At 42.8% G+C, this 26152-nt stretch overlaps 1 protein-coding gene across 5 annotated transcripts in view; it reads left to right on the forward strand.

The window, feature by feature from the left end:
- LOC115165429 (copine-9) overlaps positions 1 to 26152 on the forward strand; it is a 69695-nt gene that overhangs the window by 7649 nt on the left and 35894 nt on the right. For 2 of the 5 annotated variants that reach the window (XM_029718524.1, XM_029718526.1), the window contains exons 3-7: positions 6971 to 7017; positions 11148 to 11251; positions 13067 to 13106; positions 13313 to 13315; positions 14418 to 14494. In XM_029718524.1, coding sequence (XP_029574384.1) covers positions 6971 to 7017; positions 11148 to 11251; positions 13067 to 13106; positions 13313 to 13315; positions 14418 to 14494 — 271 coding nt within the window. The remainder of the gene's footprint in view (positions 1 to 6970; positions 7018 to 11147; positions 11252 to 13066; positions 13107 to 13312; positions 13316 to 14417; positions 14495 to 26152) is intronic. The other 3 variants (XM_029718525.1, XM_029718527.1, XM_029718529.1) reach the window with 2 other exon arrangements.

Below are 26152 nucleotides of genomic sequence, written 5' to 3' on the forward strand. Positions count from 1 at the left end.
GGTTCGAATCCCCGAACCGGTTAGTTAAATAACACTTTAGTCATTTAGCAGACGCTCTTATCCAGAGCGACTTACAGTAGTGAATGCATACATTTCATAAATGTTTTTCCCCCGTACTGGTCCCCCGTGGGAATCAAACCCACAACCCTGGCGTTGCAAACACCATGCTCTACCAACTGAGCCACACGGGAATAATCCGTCAATGTGCCCTTGAGCAACGCACGTAACTGTAATTTGTACTGTAAGTCGCTCTGGATAATAGACAAATCTAGGCAGTGTGAAAAAAAACGTATTTCCTCTAATGTGCATAACCTTCTCAGTCCATTTTAGAAAGGAAGCTACCCAAGGACTGCTTCCCTGCTGAGATCATTCCCCCAAAAGTAATTTAAGCAGGTCCAATACCTACCACAAACCTATTATTCCATCCATTAAGTTATACTCCCTGATTGTGGCTTGGAAACGCCAGTCCCTGCCGTGGGTGTAATTAAGATCATAATGTTGTACGTTCGTTTATTAAGCCACTCAATGAGCTTTTCAAAAAGGTCATATTTGAATAGGAGTTGTATAGGTCTCCCCAGCAGATTAATATAAAAGCTGCAATTTCACCCACACTGACTATCATTAATCATTGTTTTCCATGCCTCTTAAGTAAGAATTTCTCCACTCTTTTAGAATCATGACACAGCTAAAATGTTCCCTTTCTAACCACCTAAGCCACCCTCTCATTAGCAGCCGTATATATGCATACTACACTCAGAACTACCTTCAGGTGACACATAACATTACTGCCATCAGCAATGGGGTTTATGATTTAAACAAGTTTGGCTACTGGTTATTTTACTGGTCCTTTACAACAAATGTTATCCAACTGAGGTTTTAAAGAACTGACTGTCCATTGACTGTAGACCAAGATATCCGTCTATACTCCCAGTCCATTTCCAACACAATGCCTTAACCTGGGATATTGACGTGTATGTATCTTCTCAGTTGCGCATTTGTTATAAAGTTATATTATTTTTATTAGTGTTTATTGTTTACGTAATTTAACCATATGCAATTTCAGTAGCACATGTCTTAGACTGATGGGCTGTGCCATACCCACAGCCTCCGCAATGGATCAGTCCACTCAGACAGGCCTCCGCAATGGATCAGTCCACTCAGACAGGCCTCCGCAATGGATCAGTCCACTCAGACAGGCCTCCGCAATGGATCAGTCCACTCAGACAGGCCTCCGCAATGGATCAGTCCACTCAGACAGGCCTCTGCAATGGATCAGTCCACTCAGACAGGCCTCCGCAATGGATCAGTCCACTCAGACAGGCCTCCGCAATGGATCAGTCCACTCAGACAGGCCTCCGCAATGGATCAGTCCACTCAGACAGGCCTCCGCAATGGATCAGTCCACTCAGACAGGCCTCCACAATGGATCAGTCCACTCAGACAGAAGCCACATCAGACAGGTCTTGTACACGTTATTTTTATTTTATGCTACTGCTTGACTAAAGATATCTCAGTCGACCAACAGCCTATCGAACAAACAATGGACCAGTTGACTAAATGGGGTCAGCCCTAGTGTGTCTCCTCTGTTTCAAGGTTGCGACGTGTCAACTATAAGGACTCATAAGTATCACTCCTAGCTGCCATTTTCCCTATGTGTGCAGACTGGTGGTGTTTCTGTGACCTTGTTAAACCAGATCCCTGCTAGGGTTTAGGGGGTTCCAGACTTATGGTTCATTCAGGGTCAGCCCCCCCCCCCCCCCCCAATAGATTAGCCGGGATCTAAACCCTATCCTCCCTCACCTAAATTGCTGTGAGAGATTTAGGGGGGATTTCTGACAGTCGAGTCCTGAAACCTGCAGCGTCGCCCTCAATCCGTGACCGGCTTGATGTGTTTGTGGGTGAATAATTTCTCCCTCTGTCTGCCAAGCAAAACATATTCCTCCTCTCTTTGGTTCCTCACTCCATTTTCCTGTTTTCCTCATAGCAAGCAGCTTTTATGCAATGCCCACAAGCAAGGAGGTTTAAGGCCTGATCCAGTGTGATTATTTTTGCAATGCAAATCCAAAACCCAGCCTATGGCAATCAACAGTGTAATAAACATCCATGTGACTATGTAAGGTCATTCATCATAGACCACAAAAGTACCCTCTGCTTACTTCAACTTGATTTACACTCTGATTAATTAACAGTGTGAAGAATATTGTCTGGTATCTCTGCATTTTAGACAGGATGATGTAATGCACTGTCAGCCTAATCAAGCCAGACTTGTGATGGGTGTCTTTTCAGATCTAATGGGAAGTCTGCATGTCTGCATGTATTTTTGTATTACTTCGCCAACCTATTTTATGCATGACAATAAGCTCTGTTGTACAAAAAATTGTGATTTTTATTTTTATTTATTTTTTATTTTTTATTGGCTACCTCAACACTCAGCATAATGGATTCGATAGTAAGGCTGATTGAATTGAAGTTCTGTTCACCTGGTTACCTGATCCTGAAGCCAAAGGAGAAATTGGCATGCAGCTCCTTTGGATTTGGCTCTGCTGTATCCCACCAGATGGGCTGTCCTCTCCCAGTCACCTTCCATAAAGCAAACAATCAATCTGCTGCTGGGAGTTAGGTTAAGGGTTGGGCGATATCCAGATGTTCATACCGTTTCTGTACCTACCGGCGTCTACGGTATTACTGAATGTGCACACAAGGGGGCACTATTTCTATTTTGTGGAAGTACAAAACAATTTAGTCAACAGGGATCTTGATCCAGGAGGGGGTTTGAATGTCTCTGCTGTAACCAAGAGGCTTCATCTTAACATCTAGCCACTTAGCTGGCAAGTTAGCAAACCACATGTTGAAATAACACAGTATATAGTATAAACAATATATCGTCCAAGCCTAGTTAGGCTGTGGGCTTCTCTCATCTCTCCTCAAATGTAGATGAATCTAAAGGAGTATTAGTTTCTGTCTCATTCTGGAGGAATCCTACGGTATACCACAGGTCAAGGAGGCACTTCTTATCTCCTTTGAATGATTCGCTCCAAACTGTTGTTCAAAGGATGTTTCTGCAAGGCACCCCCGATAGCTGTTTACTTTGTTGACAGACCAGAGTTACATATTTTAATGGGCTACACTGCTAGGAGCTAACTATGGCTCCAGCAGACCCTGTTATCTTTTAGAATTAGACTACAGGGCAATAGTGTGAGCTGTCATAGCTCTGCCTTGACTAAGTCTGTCTCATTCTCACTTACTGTCCTCTGACATGCTTACAAACACAGAGGAAACTTGAGTAGACAGATACTTCTTTGCATCTTGACTGGCTGGATCACCCCTTGGTATGGCAAATGCACCGCCCTCGGCCACAAAGCGCTATAGAGGGTGGTGCGGACGGCACATTACATCACTGGGGCAGAGCTACCTGCCATCCAGGACCTCTATCAGGCGTTGTTAAAGGAAGGCTCAAAAAATCGCTAAAGACTCCAGCCACCCAAGCCATAGACTGTTCACTCTGCCACGGTCTGACAAACTGTGCCAATGCATAGGCTCTCAGACCAACAGGATCTGAGACAGCTTCTACCCCCAAGCCATAAGACTGCTAAATAGCCAGGCCGTTATATCGTCAATTATGGGACCCAAACCATCTGTACCAACTATATCCTGCACTGACCCTACGCACACTCACTAGACTTTATAGACAGTATATACATACATACATACATATGTACATTGACAGTCCCATACAAAACCCACAAACATTCTCATGTACTACATACATACACGACACACACATGTGCGCACACACACACTTTACACTCATCAAATGCTGCTGCTACTCTGTTCTTTTATTGTACTCGTATTATTATCTGTCCTGATGTCTAGTTCTTTAACCCTCCTTTTTGTACATACAGATGAAGTTTACATGCACCTTAGCCAAGTACATTTAAACTCAGTTTTTCACAATTCCTGAAATGTAATCCTAGTAAAAATTCCCTGTCTTAGGTCAGTTAGGATCACCACTTTATTTTAAGAATGTGAAATGTCAGAATAATAGTAGAGCGAATGATTTATTTCATCTTAAATTTCTTTCATCACATTCCCGGTGGGTCAGAAGTTTACATGCACTCAATTAGTATTTGGTAGCATTGCCTTGAAATTGTTTAACTTGGGTCAAACATTTCGGGTAACCTTCCACAAGCTTCCCACAATAAGTTGGGTGAATTTTGGCCCATTCCTCCTGACAGAGCTGGTGTAACTGAGTCAGGTTTGTAGGTCTCCTTGCTCACACATGCTTTTTCAGTTCTGCCCACAAATTTTCTATAGGATTGAGGTCAGGCCTTTGTGATGGCCACTCCAAAACCTTGACATTGTTGTCCTTAAGCCATTTTGCCACAACTTTGGAAGTATGCTTGGGGTCATTGTCCATTTGGAAGACCCATTTGCAACCAAGCTTTAACTTCCTGACGGATGTCTTGAGATGTTGCTTCAATATATCCACATAATTGTCCTTCCTCATGATGCCATCTATTTTGTGAAGTGCACCAGTCCCTCCTGCAGCAAAGCACCCCCACAACATGATGCTGCCACCCCCGTGCCCCACGGTTGGGATGGTGTTCTTCGGCTTGCAAGCCTCCCCCTTTTTCCTCCAAACACAACAATGGTCATTATGGCCAAACAGTTCTATTTTTGTTTCATCAGACCAGAGGACATTTCTCCAAAAAGTACCATCTTTGTCCCCATGTGCAGTTGCAAACCGCAGTCTGGCTTTTTTATGGCGGTTTTGGAGCAGTGGCTTCTTCTTTGCTGAGGGAAGTCGATTATAGGACTTGTTTTACTGTGGATATAGATACTTTTGTACCTGTTTCCTCCAGCATCTTCACAAGGTCCTTTGCTGTTGTTCTGGGATTGATTTGCACTTTTCACACCAAAGTACGTTCATCTCTAGGAGACAGAACGTGTCTCCTTCCTGAGCGGTATGACGGCTGCGTGGTCCCATGGTGTTTATACTTGCATAATATTGTTTGTACAGATGAACGTGGTACCTTCAGGCATTTGGAAATTGCTCCCAAGGATGAACCAGATTTGTGGAGGTCTACAATTTCTTTCTGATGTGTTGGCTGATTTCTTTTGATTTTCCCATGATGTCAAACAAAGAGGCACTGAGTTTGAAGGTAGGCCTTGAAATACATCCACAGGTGCACCTCCAAATGACTCAAATTATGTCAATTAGCCGATCAGAAGCATCTAAAGCCATGACATCATTTTCTGGAATTTTCCAAGGTGTTTCAAGGCACATTCAATTTAGTGTATGTAAACTTCTGACCCACTGGAATTGTGATACAATGAATTATAAGTGAAATAATCTGTCTGTAAACAATTGTTGGAAAAATGACTTATGTCATGCACAAAGTAGATGTCCTAACCGGCTTGCCAAAACTATAGTTTGTTAACAAGAAATGTGTGGAGTGGTTGAAAAAGGAGTTTTAATGACTCCAACCTAAGTGTATGTAAACTTCCGACTTCAACTGTATCCACTCACAGACCTTATTATTATCTATCCTGATGCCTAGTCACTTTACCCTGCCTTCATGTACATATCTACCTCAAATACCTTATTATTATCTATCCTGATGCCTAGTCACTTAACCCTGCCTTCATGTACATATCTACCTCAAATACCTTATTATTATCTATCCTGATGCCTAGTCACTTAACCCTGCCTTCATGTGCATGTCTACCTCAAATGCCTTGTACCTCTGCACATTGATCTGGCACTCCCTGTACATAGCTCCACATTGATCTGGTACTGGTATTCCCTGTATATAGCTCCACATTGATCTGGTACTCCCTGTATATAGCTCCACATTGATCTGCTACTGGTACTTCCTGTATATAGCTCCACATTGATCTGCTCCTGGTACTTCCTGTATATAGCTCCACATTGATCTGGTACTGGTACTCCCTGTATATAGCTCCACATTGATCTGGTACTCCCTGTATATAGCTCCACATTGATCTTGTACTGGTACTCCCTGTATATAGCTCCACATTGATCTGGTACTGGTACTCCCTGTATATAGCTCCACATTGATCTGGTACTGGTACTCCCTGTATATAGCTCCACATTGATCTGGTACTGGTACTCCCTGTATATAGCTCCACATTGATCTGGTACTGGTACTCCCTGTATATAGCTCCACAGTGATCTGGTACTGGTATTCCCTGTATATAGGTCCACATTGATCTGGTACTGGTACTCCCTGTATATAGCTCCATTCTTGTGTTACTATTTTAGATCTACCATGAGCAGCAATTGCCAATGCAGTTACGTTGCCAAGGTGCCCAGACACTTGTCCTGATGCTGGTTTCTCAACGTTCCTAATTGGTCTTTAGAAGAGAACATATTTTTAATTGCCTGCACGAAGCCAGAGTGAAGTGCATTACCTCTAATGCCCAACATTCAACCGCTGTGTTTAAATGGCTGTGGCAACGGTTGACCAACCTGAACTGAATCAAGTGTGTTTTTTCTTAAATGCTTATTAGAGAAGTATGTTTTCAGGGAGAATTGAATGACTGTCATATACTATGCTACCAAATTAGTTTTCTCTATTAGTTTCAATGTTTTGACCTTTTTTAAAGCGTTTTTATTTTAGTGGTTGTTTCACAATGGGGCGGCAGGTAGCCTAGTGGTTAGAGTGTTGGACTAGTAACCGGAAGGTTGCAAGATCGAGTCCCTGAGCTGACAAGGTAAAAATCTGTCGTTCTGCCCCTGAACAAGGCAGTTAACCCACTATTTCTAGGCTGTCATTGAAAATAAGAATTTGTTCTTAACTGACTTGCCTAGTTAAATAAAGGTAAAATATTTTTTTTTAGAGTTTTGTGATTTTATGTCTGTAAATGAAAAACGCTCTACAAATGCAACTGGCCCCATGTTCTCCAGTTCTATGGCCTTCTGTCTCCTCTCTTTGTCTCTCTGCAGTGGTTGTGCTGTATGTGCAGGGTATCGGCACCAAAGAGTGGAGGGAGGTGAGTTGAAAATGAAGTTCTATTTTCAGCCTTTTTTCATTTGTGTCTTGACTCGCTGTTCTGTTAAAGGTACTTCTTCATACGATTAGGGGAGACGTAAGAACCTTCCAGACTGAGACTCATGTTGTTCCATCTTCTTTTTGGAGCTTATCCACCGTCACTGAAATTAGGGGGCTGTAACGGTCATGGAATTTTGGATGACCATTGCTGGCCAGCCAAATGAACGCGGTCACTTTAATAACTGTTCAAATTGCACCAAAAAAAAATATATATATATACAGCCCTTTTTTTTTTTAAGACGCACATTTTCTCTTCTCCTCCACTGCTGAGTGCATGTGCTGGCATAGAAATAGAATGGTCATCCCCATTCAAGTTAATGATAGCAGGATGTGAAAGCAGGAAATGTACCCAACAATATGTGCTGTTATTTTTACAATTCAACTCAATTGAGAGGGAACAAGACAGGATAAGATAGATTCAGGTAGTAAGATAGTGAACAAGATGAGCCAAAGTTTCCCCAGAGGTCTAGCGCGATTCATTAAATATTCACACCTACACCATAGTTGATGGGGATCTCTCTGTCTCTCTCTTTCGCTCTCTCTCTCGGCCTAGCCGATATTGTCCTTTTCTAGTCTGTCGGCTATCGGCCCTTCTCTGTCGGCTATCGGCCCTTCTCTGTCGGCTATCAGCCATTCTCTGTCGGCCATTCTCTGTCGGCTATCGACCCTTCTCTGTCGGCTATCGGCCCTTCTCTGTCGGCCCTTCTCTGTTGGCTATCGGTTCTTCTCTGTCGGCTTAGCCGATAGTCCCTCTACATAGCAAAACTGCTGCTATGCCAGCCGCCACCGCCTAAGCCATGAGCACTGCACAATGCCGAGGAATGTCTAGCTGGGAATATCAGCAGCAGCAGCAAGCTAGCTCATTCTCAAAATGTGCTCTCTCTTTCTCTCTCAATCTATATTGCTCTCCTTTGCCTCTTTCTCTCTCTCAATCTGTATCTCTATCTTTCAGTCTTTTTCTCTTTCTCCCTCTCCCTTTATCTTTATCTTTATCTTTATCTCTCTCTCGTTCTCTATCGCTCCCTCTACCTCTCTTGAATTTCCTCTTCTTGCATTTCTCTTGGGAGAACCTTTATCCTAAAATGCAGAACCAATTTAATCTCTGCCACGGTGCTGACGGTTTTTGTTTGTTTATATATTTAATAAGTCGACACTGCTTGACTAAAGAATGTCATTAAGGGCTTTGTCTGATTCTATCCCCTTACAGCAAGACGTCTTCCACTAGCTTTTTCATTGCGACAGGGCTAATCAAAGAGGGGGCACAATTATAGGGCGGTAGGTAGCCTAGCGGTTAGTGTTGGGCCAGTAACCGCTGGTTCGAATACCCGAGCCGTCAAGGTGTAGTAACAAAGTGTTAAACAAATCAAAATATATTTTAAATTGAGATTCTTCAAAGTTTGGTTCCGTGTCTTTGTGAGACGCAGAGTAGCTGAACGGATGATCTCCGCATGTGTGGTTCCCACAGTGAAGCATGGAGGAGGAAGTGTGATGGTGTGCGAGTGCTTTTCAGGTGACACTGTCAGTGATTTATTTAGTTAGAATTCAAGGCTCACTTAACCAGCATGGCTACCACAGCATTCTGCAGCTATATGCCATCCCATCTGGTTTGTGCTTAGTGGAACTGTCATTTGTTTTTCAACAGGACAAATGACAAAACCCACCTCCAGGCTGTGTAAGGGCTATTTGACCAAGAAGAAGAGTGATGGAGTGCTGCATCAGATGACCTGGACACCACAATCACCTGATCTCAACCCAATTGAGATGGTTTGGGATGAGTTGGACCGCAGAGTGAAGGAAAAGCAGCTAACAAGTGCTCAGTGTATCTGGGAACTCCTTCAAGACTGTTGGAAAAGCATTCCAAGTAAAGCTGTTTGAGAGAATGCCATGAGTGTGCAAAGCTGCTACTTTGAAGAATCTAAAATATAATTTCATTTGTTTAACACTTTTTTCTTTTTTTGGATCCTACATGATTCCATATGTGTTATTTCATAGTTTTGATGTCTTCACTATTATTCTACAATGTAGAAAAAAGTAAGAAACCCTTGAATGAATAAGTGTGTCCCAACTTTTGACTGGTGCTGTATATATTTTATATAATCAGCAGAGTTAACTTTCAATCACCAACTACAGACATACGTATTTGTACCATTCATTGAGTCAAGACTCACAAGCCAAATCATATTCCCTCACTCCCCATCTCTTTATTTCTGATCACCACCACATACACTGAGACAAGGGTTGATATACGATACGCACTTAAGTGTTGGTGTAAACTAAAAGTAAAATGTTAAGAGTAAATCTATTTGTTTCCAGCTAACTGTAGCATTGACACACTATAGCGCTGTGCCCTCTTAGTTTCAGTCGCTTCACAGCAATTTCAATCATTTTCCGTTTTATACACAAACATTCCCCACAATGCTCCACTACCCATTAACCAATCGTATCTCAGACAACGATGCCCCAAAATAGAACAGGTGGAAGTGTCTCATGTGACGACGGATGGTTCCTTAGTCGATGGATGCCAGGTAGGTAGGGTTCCAATAAACTCCCCTCTCAGGCCGGATAATGGATTGGGAGGGACAGAGTTGATAGCTGGGATTATGTGCGCTGGGCGCTAAGGTCATGAGCCGGGTATTGAAGCAGTGCAGGGATCAATAGCTCATTACTCTGTGCTGTTGGACCATACCAGCCAGGCCCTTTGCCCAATGGGGCTTAGTGTCTGGTAGATACAAATGGAGCTCCAGCCCTGGGGCCGGCCGGCTGAGACAGAATCACTCAGACACTCACTCCGTTGGTTCTGTTCTGTCTGGGGAGCCAGCCGTTAGAACACAACACTCCCTTGGTTCGGTTCTGTCTGAGGAGCCAGCCGTTAGAACACAACACTCCCTTGGTTCTGTTCTGTCTGAGGAGCCAGCCGTTAGAACACAACAATCCCTTGGTTTGGTTCTGATTAGAACACAACACTCCCTTGGTTCTGTTCTGTCTGGGGAGCCAGCCGTTAGAACACAACACTCCCTTGGTTCTGTTCTGTCTGAGGAGACAGCCATTAGAACACAACACTCCCTTGGTTCTGTTCTGTCTGAGGAGACAGCCATTAGAACACAACACTCCCTTGGTTCTGTTCTGTCTGGGGAGCCAGCCGTTACAACACAACAATCCCTTGGTTCTGTTCTGATTAGAACACAACACTCCCTTGGTTCTGTTCTGTCTGAGGAGCCAGCCATTACAACACAACACTCCCTTGGTTCTGTTCTGTCTGAGGAGCCAGCCATTAGAACACAACACTCCCTTGGTTCTGTTCTGTCTGAGGAGCCAGCCATTAGAACACAACACTCCCTTGGTTCTGTTCTGTCTGAGGAGACAGCCATTAGAACACAACACTCCCTTGGTTCTGTTCTGTCTGAGGAGCCAGCCATTAGAACACAACACTCCCTTGGTTCTGTTCTGTCTGAGGAGACAGCCATTAGAACACAACACTCCCTTGGTTCTGTTCTGTCTGAGGAGCCAGCCATTAGAACACAACACTCCCTTGGTTCTGTTCTGTCTGAGGAGCCAGGCATTGGAACACAACACTCCATTGGTTTAAACCCAGTGGTGATTCTAACTCACTGAGGATGTAGATGAGATCACAGGCTGTTTTGGCAATGGCTGTGGCTCTGTGCTGTGTATTTCATTTAGAGTACTCAGGCTGTTTTGGCAATGGCTGTGGCTCTGTGCTGTGTGTTTCATTTAGAGTACTCAGGCTGTTTTGGCAATGGCTGTGGCTCTGTGCTGTGTGTTTCATTTAGAGTACTCAGGCTGTTTTGGCAATGGCTGTGGCTCTGCTGTGTATTTCATTTAGAGTACTCAGGCTTTGCTGATCATTGTTTTTGCGTTGATCCCAATGTTACGGTTGATGTATGTGGATAATATTGCTAGTGATGTTAAACTTTCATAAACTTAGATTTAGAGTGTCATTGTGTCATTATCATATGGGTCATACTGGTATCAATTATGGAGTTGATGTTTCCATAGATGAAGATGAAGTATCACTCTATAACCTGTATTTCCTTTTCCTGGCTACTGTTTTAGTTTGGCAGAACAGAGGTTATTGACAACACACTGAATCCAAACTTTGTGCGGAAGTTTTTCCTGGACTTCTTCTTCGAAGAGAAGCAGAGCCTCCGCTTTGACGTGTAAGTAACCAATCTGTCTCCATGCCAACTGGGAAATACCTACTGCTAGGCTGAACGTCTAAATAAACATTTAGTTTTATACATAGGACCAATTTATAAGTAGCTCTTTCAAGAATTTACTTTGCTCCCTTGTTAGTCTTTCGGGTCACAGAGCAGGCCTTCTCCCTCGGATGAGTGAGGGGGCCACCACCAACTTTTTGAAAGTCACTATTGGCCTCATGGTGAAATCCCTCCGGCAACTGGTTAGAAAGGACTCCTGTATCTTTTTAGAAACTGGGTGTATTGATACACCATCCAAAGTGTAATTAATAACTTCAACATGTTCAAAGGGATATTCAATATCTGCTTTTGACATTTTTACCCATCTACCAATGGGTGCCCTTCTTTGCGAGGCATTGGAAAACCTCCCTGGTCTTTCTGGTTGAATCTGTGTTTGAAATGCACTGCTCGACTGAGGGATCTGACAGATAATTGTATGTGTGGGGTACAGAGATGAGGTAGTCATTCAAAAATCATGTTAAACACATGCAACTTATTATGTTACTTTTTACTCCTGAACTTATTTAGGCTCGCCATAACATAACAAATACTTATTGACTAAAGACATTTCAGCTTTTCATTTGTAATTCATTTGTAAAAATGTAGAAAAACATAATTCCACTTTGACATTCGGGGGTATTGTGTGTCGGCCAGTGACACAAAATCTATGTTTAATCCATTTTAAATTCAGGCTGTAACAACAACATGTGGAAAAAGTCAAGGGGTGTGAATACTTTCTGAAGAACAAGCCTTTTCATTTATCACCGTGATTAAGTGCTGTCACTACGTCCACTTGGTTATTCTGGTCAGCCACCCCACCCCTTATTCCAGATCAATACTAGAGAAAGATCATTATACCTTTTTAATGTAGTCAGTGATATACAGTAGGTTTTGTTGAGGAGTCTGTTATTCATTATGGACTGTTCTATCTGCTCTTCAAAGTCAGGTAATATACAACTGCAAAATTCTAATGTTGAACTGCGAAAAGTATTTTATTTTAATAACAATTTGTGGCTACATGTTAGACGTTTGGATCATAGGGATGTGGGGAGAAAATAACGTTTTACATAACTACTGTTAAAGATTGAATTATGCCCTTTAAACGGGTTGTTATCAAGCTATTACTGTGTAGAGCCCTTGCTCTGACTGTTTCAGGTGCTATTATTTAAGCTCTGGAAAATCAATCAAGAATCAATTGCAATGGTTTTGCACTGTGACAAAGCTCTTAGAAACAATCAGTGTGGTTCAGGTGTTAGCAAGGTCAATATTAATTTTTAACAAACGGCAAATAATCAATCAGTCTACTCCAGCATAACAGGCACCCTACAGACAGACAGAACTCCCAAATGATGGGACAAAATAAATGTTATGAACCAATGAGCTATTGAGTTTGACCAAGGGAAAAGTTAAGCAAGCATCACAGCCCTGAGGCCCGAGGTAGAGGATTGACTTCATATCCATAGTGAATAGGATTCAGAGATAGTCTGTCAGCGGTATAGTCCAACAGTCAGTGGATGTTCTAATGTTAACAAACAGGGAGTATATTCTCAACCCTTCTACCCTGTTTCCCTCCTCCCTCCTGCAGAAACATCCCTGTTAAATTCAAGGTTAATTTAGAGATAATTAGATTTGCTCATTTAGCTCGCAAGGAGGAAACTTATCTAATACCTGAATTGATAGGGAATAGGCATTCTTCCCTATCTCACTGGCTATTCTCACTTGATATAGTTTGTCATTTGGAGGGATTTATACCTAACTATGTTTGGTTTCTTGCAGATACAATGTGGACTCCAGAAGTTCAAATATTTCCAAATTTGTAAGTGTCTCCCATCATTATATAACGCATCATGTTGTTAATGTTATGTTGTTAATTATGCAATTTTATCCCAATATGACAGTACAGAGGAAGGATAGTTATCAGAAGGAAGCTTGTTGTCTTTGGATCAATGCAATATTGTATTCTAGATTTGACCTCTGACTGTGTTCTATTCCCTTTGTGCTCAACAAAATACGGGAGCGCAGAAGGTTAGTATCGATGCCCCTAGTGAAGACATTTACTGTTGTAATGTCAGTCATTATGGCATGTCATGTAACGTCTACTGATTTGTATTTCACGACACCCATTCATGATGTGAGATGTGTTTTTTGCACTCCTGTTTTCGCTTGTCCAATGTGATGTCGGTGGGATGTTTTTTCTGTTCAATCAAGGACAAACATTGGCTCAAAACCAAGCAGTCATGTCAACCATAGTCTCATTCAGCCATTCCCACTATATCAAAATCTCAGGTAAAGCACTTTGAGAGGAGACTTCAAGCCAGAGCTACAGTAGGCGAGTTGTTTTTTTAAACAGAATAATGTAGTGCAGGTCTCTCCTACCCTGTTCCTGGAGAGCTACCGTCCTGTAGGTTTTTGCTCCAACCCTGTTCCTGGAGAGCTACCGTTCTGTAGGTTTTCACTCCAGCCCTGTTCCTGGAGAGCTACCGTCCTGTAGGTTTTCGCTCCAACTCTGTTCCTGGAGAGCTCACTATACTGAGAGTATAAAAGGACGTATTTGAATGTTTTTGGAGCATTTGCTAATATTTTATCATTGCCCCGATACTGCAGAATGTGCCTGAGGAAGTCTATTTCTGGTACGTCTCGCACAACTAAGTGAAATCGAGAAAAAAGTTTCTGGACACTTCTATAAGATGGCATTTGCATAAAAAAATAGATTTGGTTAAAAAAAAAGTGAACTTGTTCTTTTAGCGTTTTTGATAACGTACCGTATGTCCAGATTATAAAATGAATAGTCATTGTCACAATGGCTCCCAATGCCTTCAGCCACTTTGAATAACTTAGTTTTCAACCTGACATGTGCGATGTCCTAGCTGTATTACATCTTACTCACCACCATCTAAAAGCACTGCACGTACTGTGAACTGCCTTGCTGTTAGAAACAGGGTTGGGGTCAATTCCATTTCCACTCAGGAGGAACACTGAAATTCTACCTCGAATTCCAATTCTCTTCAATGCTTTTCAATTAGGAAAATTTGGAATTGGAATTTGGTTTACTTCATGAATTGAAATGGATTTGACCCCAACCATGATCAGACGGGTCATAAGACTGACCCCAGGCTCTCTCCACCAGGACTTCCTGGGTCAGACCTTCTGCACTCTGGGGGAGATCATTGGATCCACTGGCGGGCGGCTGGAGAACAGCTTATCGTAAGTCAAACCCACTCTCTCCCATTATCCATCATACCATTACAGGCCTAATGAAGGGACAACTCTGGAATGAGTCTGACCCATAGGTGACTCTCGATCTAGAGCAATGGTACCTCTCTGGCTGGCTGTATGTGATGGGTCATGTGAATGGTAAAAGGAGCTCGGTCTTGAGGAGGACTATCTGTTTGTGGATTGGAAATGGAGCACAGCACTGTAGATTAACTGTAAATGAAACAACGTTGAGATTTTAATATGCTAATCATCCGAGCTTATAGCGTCACTAAGAGACGGAAGCATCGATTCCCGAAGTTCCCCTCGTGCTCAACATCAAATCATCTTGTAATCAACTTCTTGATAGGGTAATTTGGCATTTCCTAGTGCTTTCAGCAATCAACAATAAGGTGCCATTTGTGCAGAGTGCATTTATTTTATGAGTTAATCAGATGGAAAAAATGGTAATTGCAGATTAGGAACTGAGTTGTTCAGTGCAAATTTCTTTCAGACTGAGCGTTTCTCAGCTCTTTGTCTGTGTAGTCATGTAGAGGTTCTGTATTTTTGGAGGCATTTGGAGAGACACATACACAACGTGTAAATACCAACCATGTTTTCTTCATCAGGAACAGACCTCTTAAAAACAGAGGCCAGTCATTGACTTTACTCCATCACAATGAAAGGTCCCTCTGGCCGTCTTCACCCAATTCTCTATGTATTTGTTTCCAGCTGATCATCCCTTACAAAAAAACACAAATCGCTGTTTTCACATGTTGAGTTTAAATTTAGCATGTGAATTGTTTTTGGACATATGTTCCATTCAGTAGTGGTGCGTGGATAAAATCACTCAGGAAGACCAGCCAAGCCAGTAAACAAAAAGCCATATTACAACCTATGTTGTGATAATTGTGTTGTTTGCTCTATAACCTGTTAGTTCATACACCACCATGATGAACAGTCGTGGATAAAAGTTTTGAGAATGACACAAATATTAATTTTCACAAAGTCTGCTGCCCCAGTTTATATGATGGCAATTTGCATATACTCCAGAATGTTATGAAGAGTGATCAGATGAAGAGTGATCAGATGAATAGCAATTAATTGCAAAGTCCCTCTTTGCCATGCAAATGAACTGAATCCCCAAAAACATTTCCACTGCATTTCAGCCCTGCCACAAAAGGACCAGCTGACATCATGTCAGTGATTCTCTCGTTAACACAGGTGTGTGTGTTGACGAGGACAAGGCTGGAGATCACTCTGTCATGCTGATTGAGTTCGAATAACAGACTAGAAGCTTCAAAAGGAGGGTGGTGCTTGGAATCCTTGTCCTTCCTCTGTCAACCATGGTTACCTGCAAGGAAACACATGCTGTCATCATTGCTTTCCACAAAAAGGTCTTCACAGGCAAGGATATTGCTGCCAGTAAGATTTCACCTAAATCACCCATTTATCGGATCATCAAGAACTTCAAGGAGAGCGGTTCAATTGTTGTGAAGAAGGCTTCAGGGCACCCAAAGTCCAGCAAGCGCCAGGACCATCTCCTAAAGTTGACTCGGGTGCGGGATCGGGGCACCACCTGTACAGAGCTTGCTCAGGAATGGCAGCAGGCAAGTGTGAGTGCATCTGCATGCACAGTGAGGCGAAGACTTTGAGGATGGCCTGGTGTCAATAAGGGCCGCAAAGAAGCCACTTCTCTCCAGGAAAAACATCAGGGACAGACTGATATTCTGCAAAAGGTACAGGGATTGGACTGCTGAGGACTGGGGTAAAGTCATTTTCTCTGATGAATCCCCTTTCCGATTGTTTGGGGCATTCGGAAAAAAGCTTGTCCGGAGAAGACAAGGTGAGCATCCTGGAGACCATTCATGTGTGGGGTTGCTTCTCAGCCAAGGGAGTGGGCTCACTCACAATTTTGCCTAAGAACACAGCCATGAACAAAGAATGGTACCAACACATCCTCCGAGAGCAACTTCTTCCAACCATCCAGGAACAGTTTGGTGATGAACAATGCCTTTTCCAGCATGATGGAGCACCTTGCCATAAGGCAAAAGTAATAACTAAGTGGCTCGGGGAGCAAAACATCGATATTTTGGGTCCATGGCCAGGAAACTCTCCAGACCTTAATCCCATTGAGAACTTGTGGTCAATCCTCAAGAGGTGGGTGGACAAACAAAAACCCACAAACTCCAAGCATTGATTATGCAAGAATGGGCTACCATCAGTCAGGATGTGGCCCAGAAGTTAATTGACAGCATGCCAGGGCGGATTGCAGAGGTGGTATTGCGCCGTCGCAACCTTCGCTCTCTTTCTCTCCTGCTACTCTCTCCTCTTCCATCCTATCATTTCTTCCCTCTGCTCAATCCTTCTCCAACCAATCTCCTGATTCTGCTTCCTCAACCCTCCTCTCCTCCCTTTCTGCATCCTTTGACTCTCTATGTCTCCTATCCTCCCGGCCGGCTCGGTCCTCCCCTCCTGCTCCGTGGCTTGACGACTCATTGCGAGCTCACAGAACAGGGCTCCAGGCAGCCGAGTGGAAATGGAGGAAAACTAGCCTCCCTGCGGACCTGGCATCTTTTCACTCCCTCCTCTCTACATTTTCTTCCTCTTTTTCTGCTGCTAAAGCCACTTTCTACCACTCTAAATTCCAAGCATCTGCCTCTAACCCTAGGAAGCTCTTTGCCACCTTCTCCTCCCTCCTGAATCCTCCTCCCCCTCCCCCCCTCCTCCCTCTCTGCGGATGACTTCGTCAACCATTTTGAAAAGAAGGTTGACGACATCCGATCCCCGTTTGTTAAGTCAAACGACACCGCTGGTCCTGCTCACATTGCCCTACCCTATGCTTTGACCTCTTTCTCCCCTCTCTCTCCAGATGAAATCTTGCGACTTCTGACGGCCGGCCGCCCAACAACCTGCCCGCTTGAACCTATCCCCTCCTCTCTTCTCCAGACCATTTCCGGAGACCTTCTCCCCTACCTCACCTCGCTCATCAACTCATCCTTGACCGCTGGCTACGTCCCTTCCGTCTTCAAGAGAGCGAGAGTTGCACCCCTTCTCAAAAAACCTACACTCGATCCCTCCAATGTCAACAACTACAGACCAGTATCCCTTCTTTCTTTTCTCTCCAACTCTTGAGCTTGCCGTCCTTGGCCAGCTCTCTTGCTATCTCTCTCAGAATGACCTTCTCGATCCAAATCAGTCAGGTTTCAAGACTGGTCATTCAACTGAGACTGCTCTTCTCTGTGTCACGGACGCTCTCCGCACTGCTAAAGCTAACTCTCTCTCCTCTGCTCTCATCCTTCTAGACCTTCTAGACCTATCTGCTGCCTTTGATACTGTGAACCATCAGATCCTCCTCTCCACCCTCTCCGAGTTGGGCATCTCCGGTGCGGCTCACTCTTGGATTGCGTCCTACCTGACAGGTCGCTCCTACCAGGTGGCGTGGTGAGAATCCGTCTCCGCACCACGTGCTCTCACCACTGGTATCCCTCAGGGCTCAGTTCTAGGCCCTCTCCTATTCTCGCTATACACCAAGTCACTTGGCTCTGTCATATCCTCACATGGTCTCTCCTATCATTGCTACGCAGATGACACACAATTCATCTTCTCATTTCCCTCTTCTGATAACCAGGTGGCGAATCGCATCTCTGCATGTCTGGCAGACATATCAGTGTGGATGACGGATCACCACCTCAAGCTGAACCTCGGCAAGACGGAGCTGCTCTTCCTCCCGGGGAAGGACTGCCCGTTCCATGATCTCGCCATCACGGTTGACAACTCCATTGTGTCCTCCTCCCAGAGTGCTAAGAGCCTTGGCGTGACCCTGGACAACACCCTGTCGTTCTCCGCTAACATCAAGGCGGTGACCCGATCCTGTAAGTTCATGCTCTACAACATTCACCGAGTACGACCCTGCCTTACACAGGAAGTGGCGCAGGTCCTAATCCAGGCACTTGTCATCTCCCGTCTGGATTACTGCAACTCGCTGCTGGCGGGGCTCCCTGCCTGGGCCATTAAACCCTTACAACTCATCCAGAACGCCACAGCCTGTCTGGTGTTCAACCTTCCCAAGTTCTCTCACGTCACCCCGCTCCTCCGCACACTCCACTGGCTTCGAGTTGAAGCTCGCATCTGCTACAAGACCATGGTGCTTGCCTACGGAGCTGTGAGGGGAACGGCACCTCCGTACCTTCAGGCTCTGATCAGTCCCTACACCCAAAGAAGGGCACTGCGTTCATCCACCTCTGGCCTGCTCGCCTCCCTACCTCTGCAGAAGCACAGTTCCCGCTCAGCCCAGTCAAAACTGTTCGGTGCTCTGGCACCCCAATGGTGGAACAAGCTCCCTCACGACGCCAGGACAGCGGAGTCAATCACCACCTTCCGTAGACACCTGAAACCCCACCTCTTTAAGGAATACCTGGGATAGGATAAAGTAATCCTTCTAACCCCCCCCCCCAAAAAAAGATATAGATGTATTATTGTAAAGTGGTTGTTCCACTGGATATCATAAGGTGAATGCACCAATTTGTAAGTCCCTCTGGATAACAGCGTCTGCTAAATGACGTAAATGTAAATGTCTTGAAAAAGAAGGGTCAACACTGCAAATATTGACTCTTTGCATCAACTTCATGTAATTGTCATAAAAGCCTTTGACACTTATGAAATGCTTGTAATTAAACTTCAGTATTCCATATTAACATATGACAAAAATATCTAAAGACACTGAAGCAGCAAACTTTGTGGAAATTAATATTAGTGTCATTCTCAAAACCTTTGGCCACGGCTGTACAATAAGGCCATGACAACAAAAAGACAACAGTCACACAGTGGCAGAGTAAATTGAACTACACGTGTTTGTTTCAAAAAAGAAAACTGAGAGCAACATCTGTCCGGTGAAGTCCACGAAGCAAATATTGCAGGTAAAATAAGAAATGTTGACTCGCGCTACTTGTAGACTAGTTGAACGCCAATGCCATCCTCCTCTCTTTCATTTTGGCAAAACAGTCCATGGCTCTGTCATACAGTACTAGGCTACATATTGAACTTCAGTCATCAGGCCAGAGGCACAATATATACATTTATGGTTAGAACAGAATCATCATCATAATCCTTGCCTGTACAGAGAACTAAATCAAAACCACAAGTCCAAATCTCCATCTATGTCTTAGGAAAAGTCAGATTTAGCAAGCTAGCTACTGCACGATATCAACACAAGTACACTACAGACATGTTTTCTGACAATAATTACGTTTTGTTTAGGATGGGATTGATTGGTGTGAAGCCAAAATCCAAACTGGCCTTCCTTGAGGCATTTTGTTGCAACAGGACAAGCCACAGTTGATCTAAGCTCAACACTGATTGGCTAAATATTTTATAATTTGATTTATCATGGGAGGCCAATGCTTGCTGGCATCAATCAGTCAAATGCAACATGCTCTTTTGGTCCAAACATGTTCCAATACATGGACAACACGTACTGAGACGGCTCTGATTTATTTCTCCGGTGAGATTCAGCCACTTGCGAATTGACGGGTAATTATGAAAACACAGAGAGAGACGAAATAAACAATTTAATTATTATTATTGGTAAAATATTTGGGGAACCCTGGCTTCCCTTGGCATCCATGAATGCACACCACTGATCACATTTAGAGTTCACATGTTAACATCCTTTTGCAAGTTCACATGTGAAAGTCAAATTTGCAGGTTCACATGTAAGAACTGCAAATGTAGAAATGGAATTGCATTTTCACATGTGAAAAACCTTTAAATGTGAAACTTCCACATGTGATTGTTATCTTGTACTTGATTGATGAATTTAGGTCACAAATTAGTAAGGAACTCTCCTCAACTGGTTGTCTAGGTCTTAATTGAAGCCACTAGGCCCACTGTGGAATGAATATGGTTTTGTAATATTCTTTTTGTATTAAGTTTCCTTTCCAACAATATAGCGCCCTGCATCCCACTGCTGGTTTACCTCTGAAGCTAAGCAGGGTTGGTCCTGGTTGGTCCCTGGATGGGAGACCAGATGTAGCTGAAAGTAGTAAACAAAAAACATGTGAAACTTCATGTGTCCAAAAACCATGTCTGTATGTCTGTCTTAAATAAGGGATTCCCATATAGCCATCTCTGTGTGTGTGAGAGAGAGAGAGAGAGAGAGAGAGACACACTAAAACAGCCTCAAACACACATCCTCTCAGCGTTGCCTTTATGCCACACACTCCCCTCAGTGAGAGGAGGAGAGCCGAAGAGCCTGGCCATGGCCTCTGCGCGGCAGTGGGCGTATTTTTGTAGGTCACTGTTTTTAGATCGGGGTAGCATGCTGTGGAGGAAGAAGCACTTCTCTACCACTTACCTGTTGGTTTCTATGGTAACCGAGGGTGACTGTTAGCTTCCCTAAAAGGATGATTGGGCAAATACACCTCATTTTTACCATTTTAGAAGATAAGTGCTTTACAGGTCAATGCAAACTGGTCGTATTTTTATTTGTAAAATGTGGTGTGGAGAGCATACCCCATGCTTCACACCTGCTGTGAGTTTGCATCCACATGATCACTCGCTCTCGCGCACACAATTTTGGAGATAATTGCATGCCAATGCAGATGCATTAGATTTGTGGATATGATGCTGTCCATTTATAGCTAAATAATAATAACCTAATCATGAAGGTGCAGACCTGACCACTGTGATTGAGGTATCGCTGTGGATGATTATTTACATACTTTACACTTTACTTTACACCAAGAAGAACACATACACTCCCCTATGTATTCATTTGGACAGTGAAACTAAAATGTATAATTTGCCTCTAAACCTCAGCATTTGGGATTTTGAGAATATTAAAATGTTTCGTATGAGGCAACAGTACAGATTGTCACCTTTAGGGTATTTTCCTACATATCTGTTTTACCGTTTAGCACTATGTGTCTAGTCACCCCATGTGAAGGTATCATAAGTATTTGGACAAATTCACTTATTTGTATTAATGTAGTCAAAAGTTTAGTATTTGGTCCCATATTCCTAGCATGCAATGACCACATCAAGCTTGTGACTCTACAAACTTGTTGGATGCATTTGCGGATTGTTTTGATTGTGTTTCAGATTATTTTGTGCCCAATAGAAATTCATGATAAATATTGTATTGTGTCATTTTGGAGTCACTTTTATTGTAAATAAGAATAGAATATGTTTCTGAACACTTGCATGAATGTGGATGCTACCATGATTACAGATAATCACGCATTGTGGAAGGGTATAGGGGGTATTGGAAGTGTGGAGGGGGTATTGGAAGTGTGGAGGGGGTATTGGAAGTGTGGAGGGGATAGGAGGTATTGGATGATAAGGGACACCACTTGTTACTAAGAGGACACCACCTGTCTGTCTCATGCACAAACATGCTGAGTCATGCCAGCCAAGTTATGTCTACAGCAGATCTTTGTGGTGTACTTTAACTACAGCAGATCTTTGTGGTGTACTTTAACTACAGCAGATCTTTGTGGTGTACTTTAACTACAGCAGATCTTTGTGGTGTACTTTAACTACAGCAGATCTTTGTGGCGTACTTTAACTACAGCAGATCTTTGTGGTGTACTTTAACTACAGCAGATCTTTGTGGTGTACTTTAACTACAGCAGATCTTTGTGGTGTACTTTAACTACAGCAAATCTTTGTCTAATTACTTTGGACATTTTTGGGGGATTTCATTTTCAACATTTATGTGGCAGACTTTTCAGGACCGTAAGTCCAGTCTATAAATGCAGACCGTACAATAGTGCTAGGTAAAGTTGTATTGACTTTTCTCATAAATCATTCCTCAGTTGTTAATGTGTCACGTACATGGAAGTTAGGGAGAACAGAGTTCCCTAAGTGCGTCACAGACATCCCACTGTCTCCTTGTCAGCCACAGAATGCAGGGACTATCTCTGATTCAGTTGGCAGAGAAAAGAGCAGTCTCATAAAGTTGTTCCAGTATTCTGCTTCATCCCACCGTCTGAATCTGGGGCATGGTCCTGAAATATTGAGGACTGTTGACTCTAGACGGGCTCACACATCCTAAAGTTTGTATTAGACTCCTTTGGGTAAGGCCAGCTGCAAAGATGGAACAAGGCAGGCAAATACATGCATAATGAACTAGGTGTTCTTTCATCTTTTAATGGCTACCTTGTAATGCGTCCACATCTGTCATTCTCTACTTCTTGTGGAATGCATTTCAAAATACATAAGGTTTTGTTTTGCCATAATTATAAGTGTATTGTTAATACAAATACATGTTTTGGACTTTGATCTGCGTAGTACAGTATAGACAATGCGTTGCAATCGAAACAGCTCAGAAATAGAAATCTCTGGGATCAGCTTAAGCGAATACGGAAGTCCAGAGAGGACATATGAATAAAAAAAAGAATACCCTCGTTATGTCGATCACAACTTTTTACCTCATGATCACGACATAACAAAATCAGTTTTGTCGAGATCACAAGATAAACTCTATAAATAGGAGTGCACGTATTGATGATAGATTGACAGTATGGCTGAGGCGGCAGAGCCCACGATGGACCGGCTCCCACGTTTTTATTGATTGTTACACTAAGGGATGGTAAATTTCATGCAGACATCATTCATTCATTTGTGTTTGGAGCTCATTAACCGTTAATAAGTTAGAATGTAAGCAAGTTAAATGTCCTTTACCTTGAGCTAAGAGCTCTTGGGAGAGCTAAGCCCTCGTGGGGCATTTAAGCCCTTAACGATGCCTGACAGGCAGCTTTGTCGCCCAGGCTGTGTGCCACCCCCAAGACCACAGCCAATTACATGCAAGCAACAACGCAGCTAACTTGGCTGGTCTTGTGAGCTAGCTAGTTCGCTAGGTAGTCTTGTTAGATAGCTAGCTTGTTGGCTATGCTGTTTGTTGTCTTTCGTAACTGATAAATACAGTATATAATTGTATGGGACACTTTATGTTTTATGGATAATATTTACAGAGTGGGTGAGATTCATTCCTGACAGGCACATAAGATTCAGTTTTAGCCTCAGACCTGGATCAGATTCAATAGCAGCCTCAGGGGCTGATAAGTCAGAATTGTTTCATAGGAAAAGCTCCTTGCAGGCTGACAAAGCAGTCAGTGAAGTTTTAAGAAAGTTAAAGCTCATTTACAGGCATTTCTATACTATTTAAAAACTATTATTTTTGAACAGCAAAAACAAGCAAAACTGATCCCAGACATTATCACATTGGTTGCTGTACCTTCATTCACCTCAGTCGATCTATAAACACATAGCCTATTAGCTATACAATTAGCCACTACACATTTACTCACATTAACTCAGCATTGGAAATTAAAAACTATAATTTAATACGTGCAGAGGGATCTGTTAGCAGAAAAAGTATTGTAATTAAGGTCCGATGCAGCTGTTTTTATCTCAATATTAAATAATTTAAATGTTGCTAAGACTGTCTGCGAGTGGTCTGAAAACTAGCTGTTATTGGAAGAGCAGTTTGGAACTCTTTTTCTTATTGGTCTATTGACTAATTGACTGCCTGGTGATGTCACAAGGCAGGCCAAAACTCCATCCCACCAAAAAGGTCGAAATTTCAGGCAGCCTTTTCAAACAGCTCTTACACTACAAGAGCATTATCATAAAAACATGAGTTTGCTTTACAGAACTTTTTTTGGGTTGCAGTTTAACAGCTAATTTGCTGCTATTCTACACGTTTTGCCATGGGGTGGGCATACGTTTTTGCAGTTTTAAATCTAATTTAATGCAATTGTACACATTTTCCATGACTTATGCCATGCTAATATGATATCGGAGTAAGAGTGACTAACAAAATCAATGGGGGCCCCCTGGAGGTCAGGGCTCCTGGACACATGCCCTGCGTGTCCCGCCGGTAATTCAGCCAAGATTACAACAAGTTTACAAGAGGAAAACTAATGATGCACAACTTTACTCATCATGGTATCTCTACGCATCCAATCTGCCATCAATAAAATCAGTGGTGTAAAAAGTACCTAGTTGGTGTACTTTTGGTGTACATTGACCTAGTTGTCAATGTAAAGATACCTTAATAGAAAATGGCTAGAGTAAAAGTCACACAGTAAAATTCTACTTGAGTAAAAGTATTTGGTTTAAATTATACTTAAATATCAAAAGTGAAAGTTCAACTCTTTTATTTTTCTTTCTTTTTTTTCTTTACAGATAGCCAGGGGCACACTCCAACACTCAGATAACATTTACAAACAAAGCATGTTTGTTTACTAAGTCCACTAGATCAGAGGCAGTAGGGATGACCAGGGATGTTCTCTTGATAAGTGTGTGAATTGGACAATTTCTGTCCTGCTAAGCATTAGAAATGTAACAAGTACTTTTGGGTGTCAGGGTCCCTATGTAGTAAAAAGTACATTATTTTCTTTAGGAAGGTAGTGGAGTAAAAGTAAAAGCTGTAAAAAATGTAAATAGTACAGATACACCAAATAACTCCTTAGGTAGTACTTTAATTTTTTTTTACTTAAGTACTTTACACCACTGGATAAAATGCAATTGTGTTCGTTGTCTGTAGATTATGCCTGCCCAGACCATAACCCCACCCCCACTATGGGGCACTCTGTTCACAACGTTGATATCAGCAAACCGCTTGCCCATACGACACCATGCACGTGGGGTAGAGCTTGAGGTAGAGAAATTAACATTCAATTCTCTAGCAACAGCTCTGGTGGACATTCCTGCAGTCAGCATGCCAATTGCACGCTCCCTCAACTTGAGACATCTGTGTTATGTGACAAAATCGCACATTTTAGAGTGGCCTTTTATTGTCCCCAGCACAAGGTGCACCTGTGTAATGACCATGCTGTTTAATCTGATTCTTGATATGCAACACCTGTCAGGTAGATGGATTATCTTGGCAAAGGATAAATGCTCACTAACAAAGATGTAAGTACATTTGTGCACACAATTTCAAAGAAAATAGCTTTTTGTGCATATGGGATCTTATATTTCAGCTCATGAAACATGGGACTAACACTTGACATGTTGCGTTTGTATTTTTGTTCAGTGTACGTTTCGAAATATCACTTTGTGTATTTTTATTACATTTTTTATCACTGATGTCCAGACACACCTACTGACACACCTACTCATTCTAGGGGTTTTCTTTATTTGAGTTAACTGCACCTCAGATTGCAGCCCACATAAATTCAAGTGCAGTCGCAAAAAACCATCAAGCGCTATAATGAAACTGGCTCTCATGAGGACCGCTACAGGAAAGGAAGACCCAGAGTTACCTCTGCTGCAGAGGATAAGTTCATTAAGAGTTAACTGCTCCTCAGATTGCAGCCCAAATAAATGCTTTACAGAGTTCAAGTAACAGACACATCTCAACATCAACTGTTCAGAGAAGACTGCGTCAATCAGGCCCTTATGGTCAAATTGCTGCAAAGAAACCACTACTAAAGGACACCAATAAGAAGAAGAGACGTGCTTGTGCCAAGAAACAAGAGCAATGGACATTAGACAGGTGGAAATCTGTCCTTTGGTCTGATTTGAGATGTTTGGTTCCAACCGCTGTGTCTTGGTGAGACGCAGAGTAGGTGAACGGATTATCTCTGCATGTGTGGTTCACACTGTGAAGCATGGAGGAGGAGGTGTGATAGTGCCACCAGCAAAGCACCCCGACACCGT

This window comes from Salmo trutta, chromosome 28 (assembly GCF_901001165.1).
Source record: "Salmo trutta chromosome 28, fSalTru1.1, whole genome shotgun sequence".
In the NCBI taxonomy this organism is placed as follows: Eukaryota; Metazoa; Chordata; class Actinopteri; order Salmoniformes; family Salmonidae; genus Salmo; species Salmo trutta.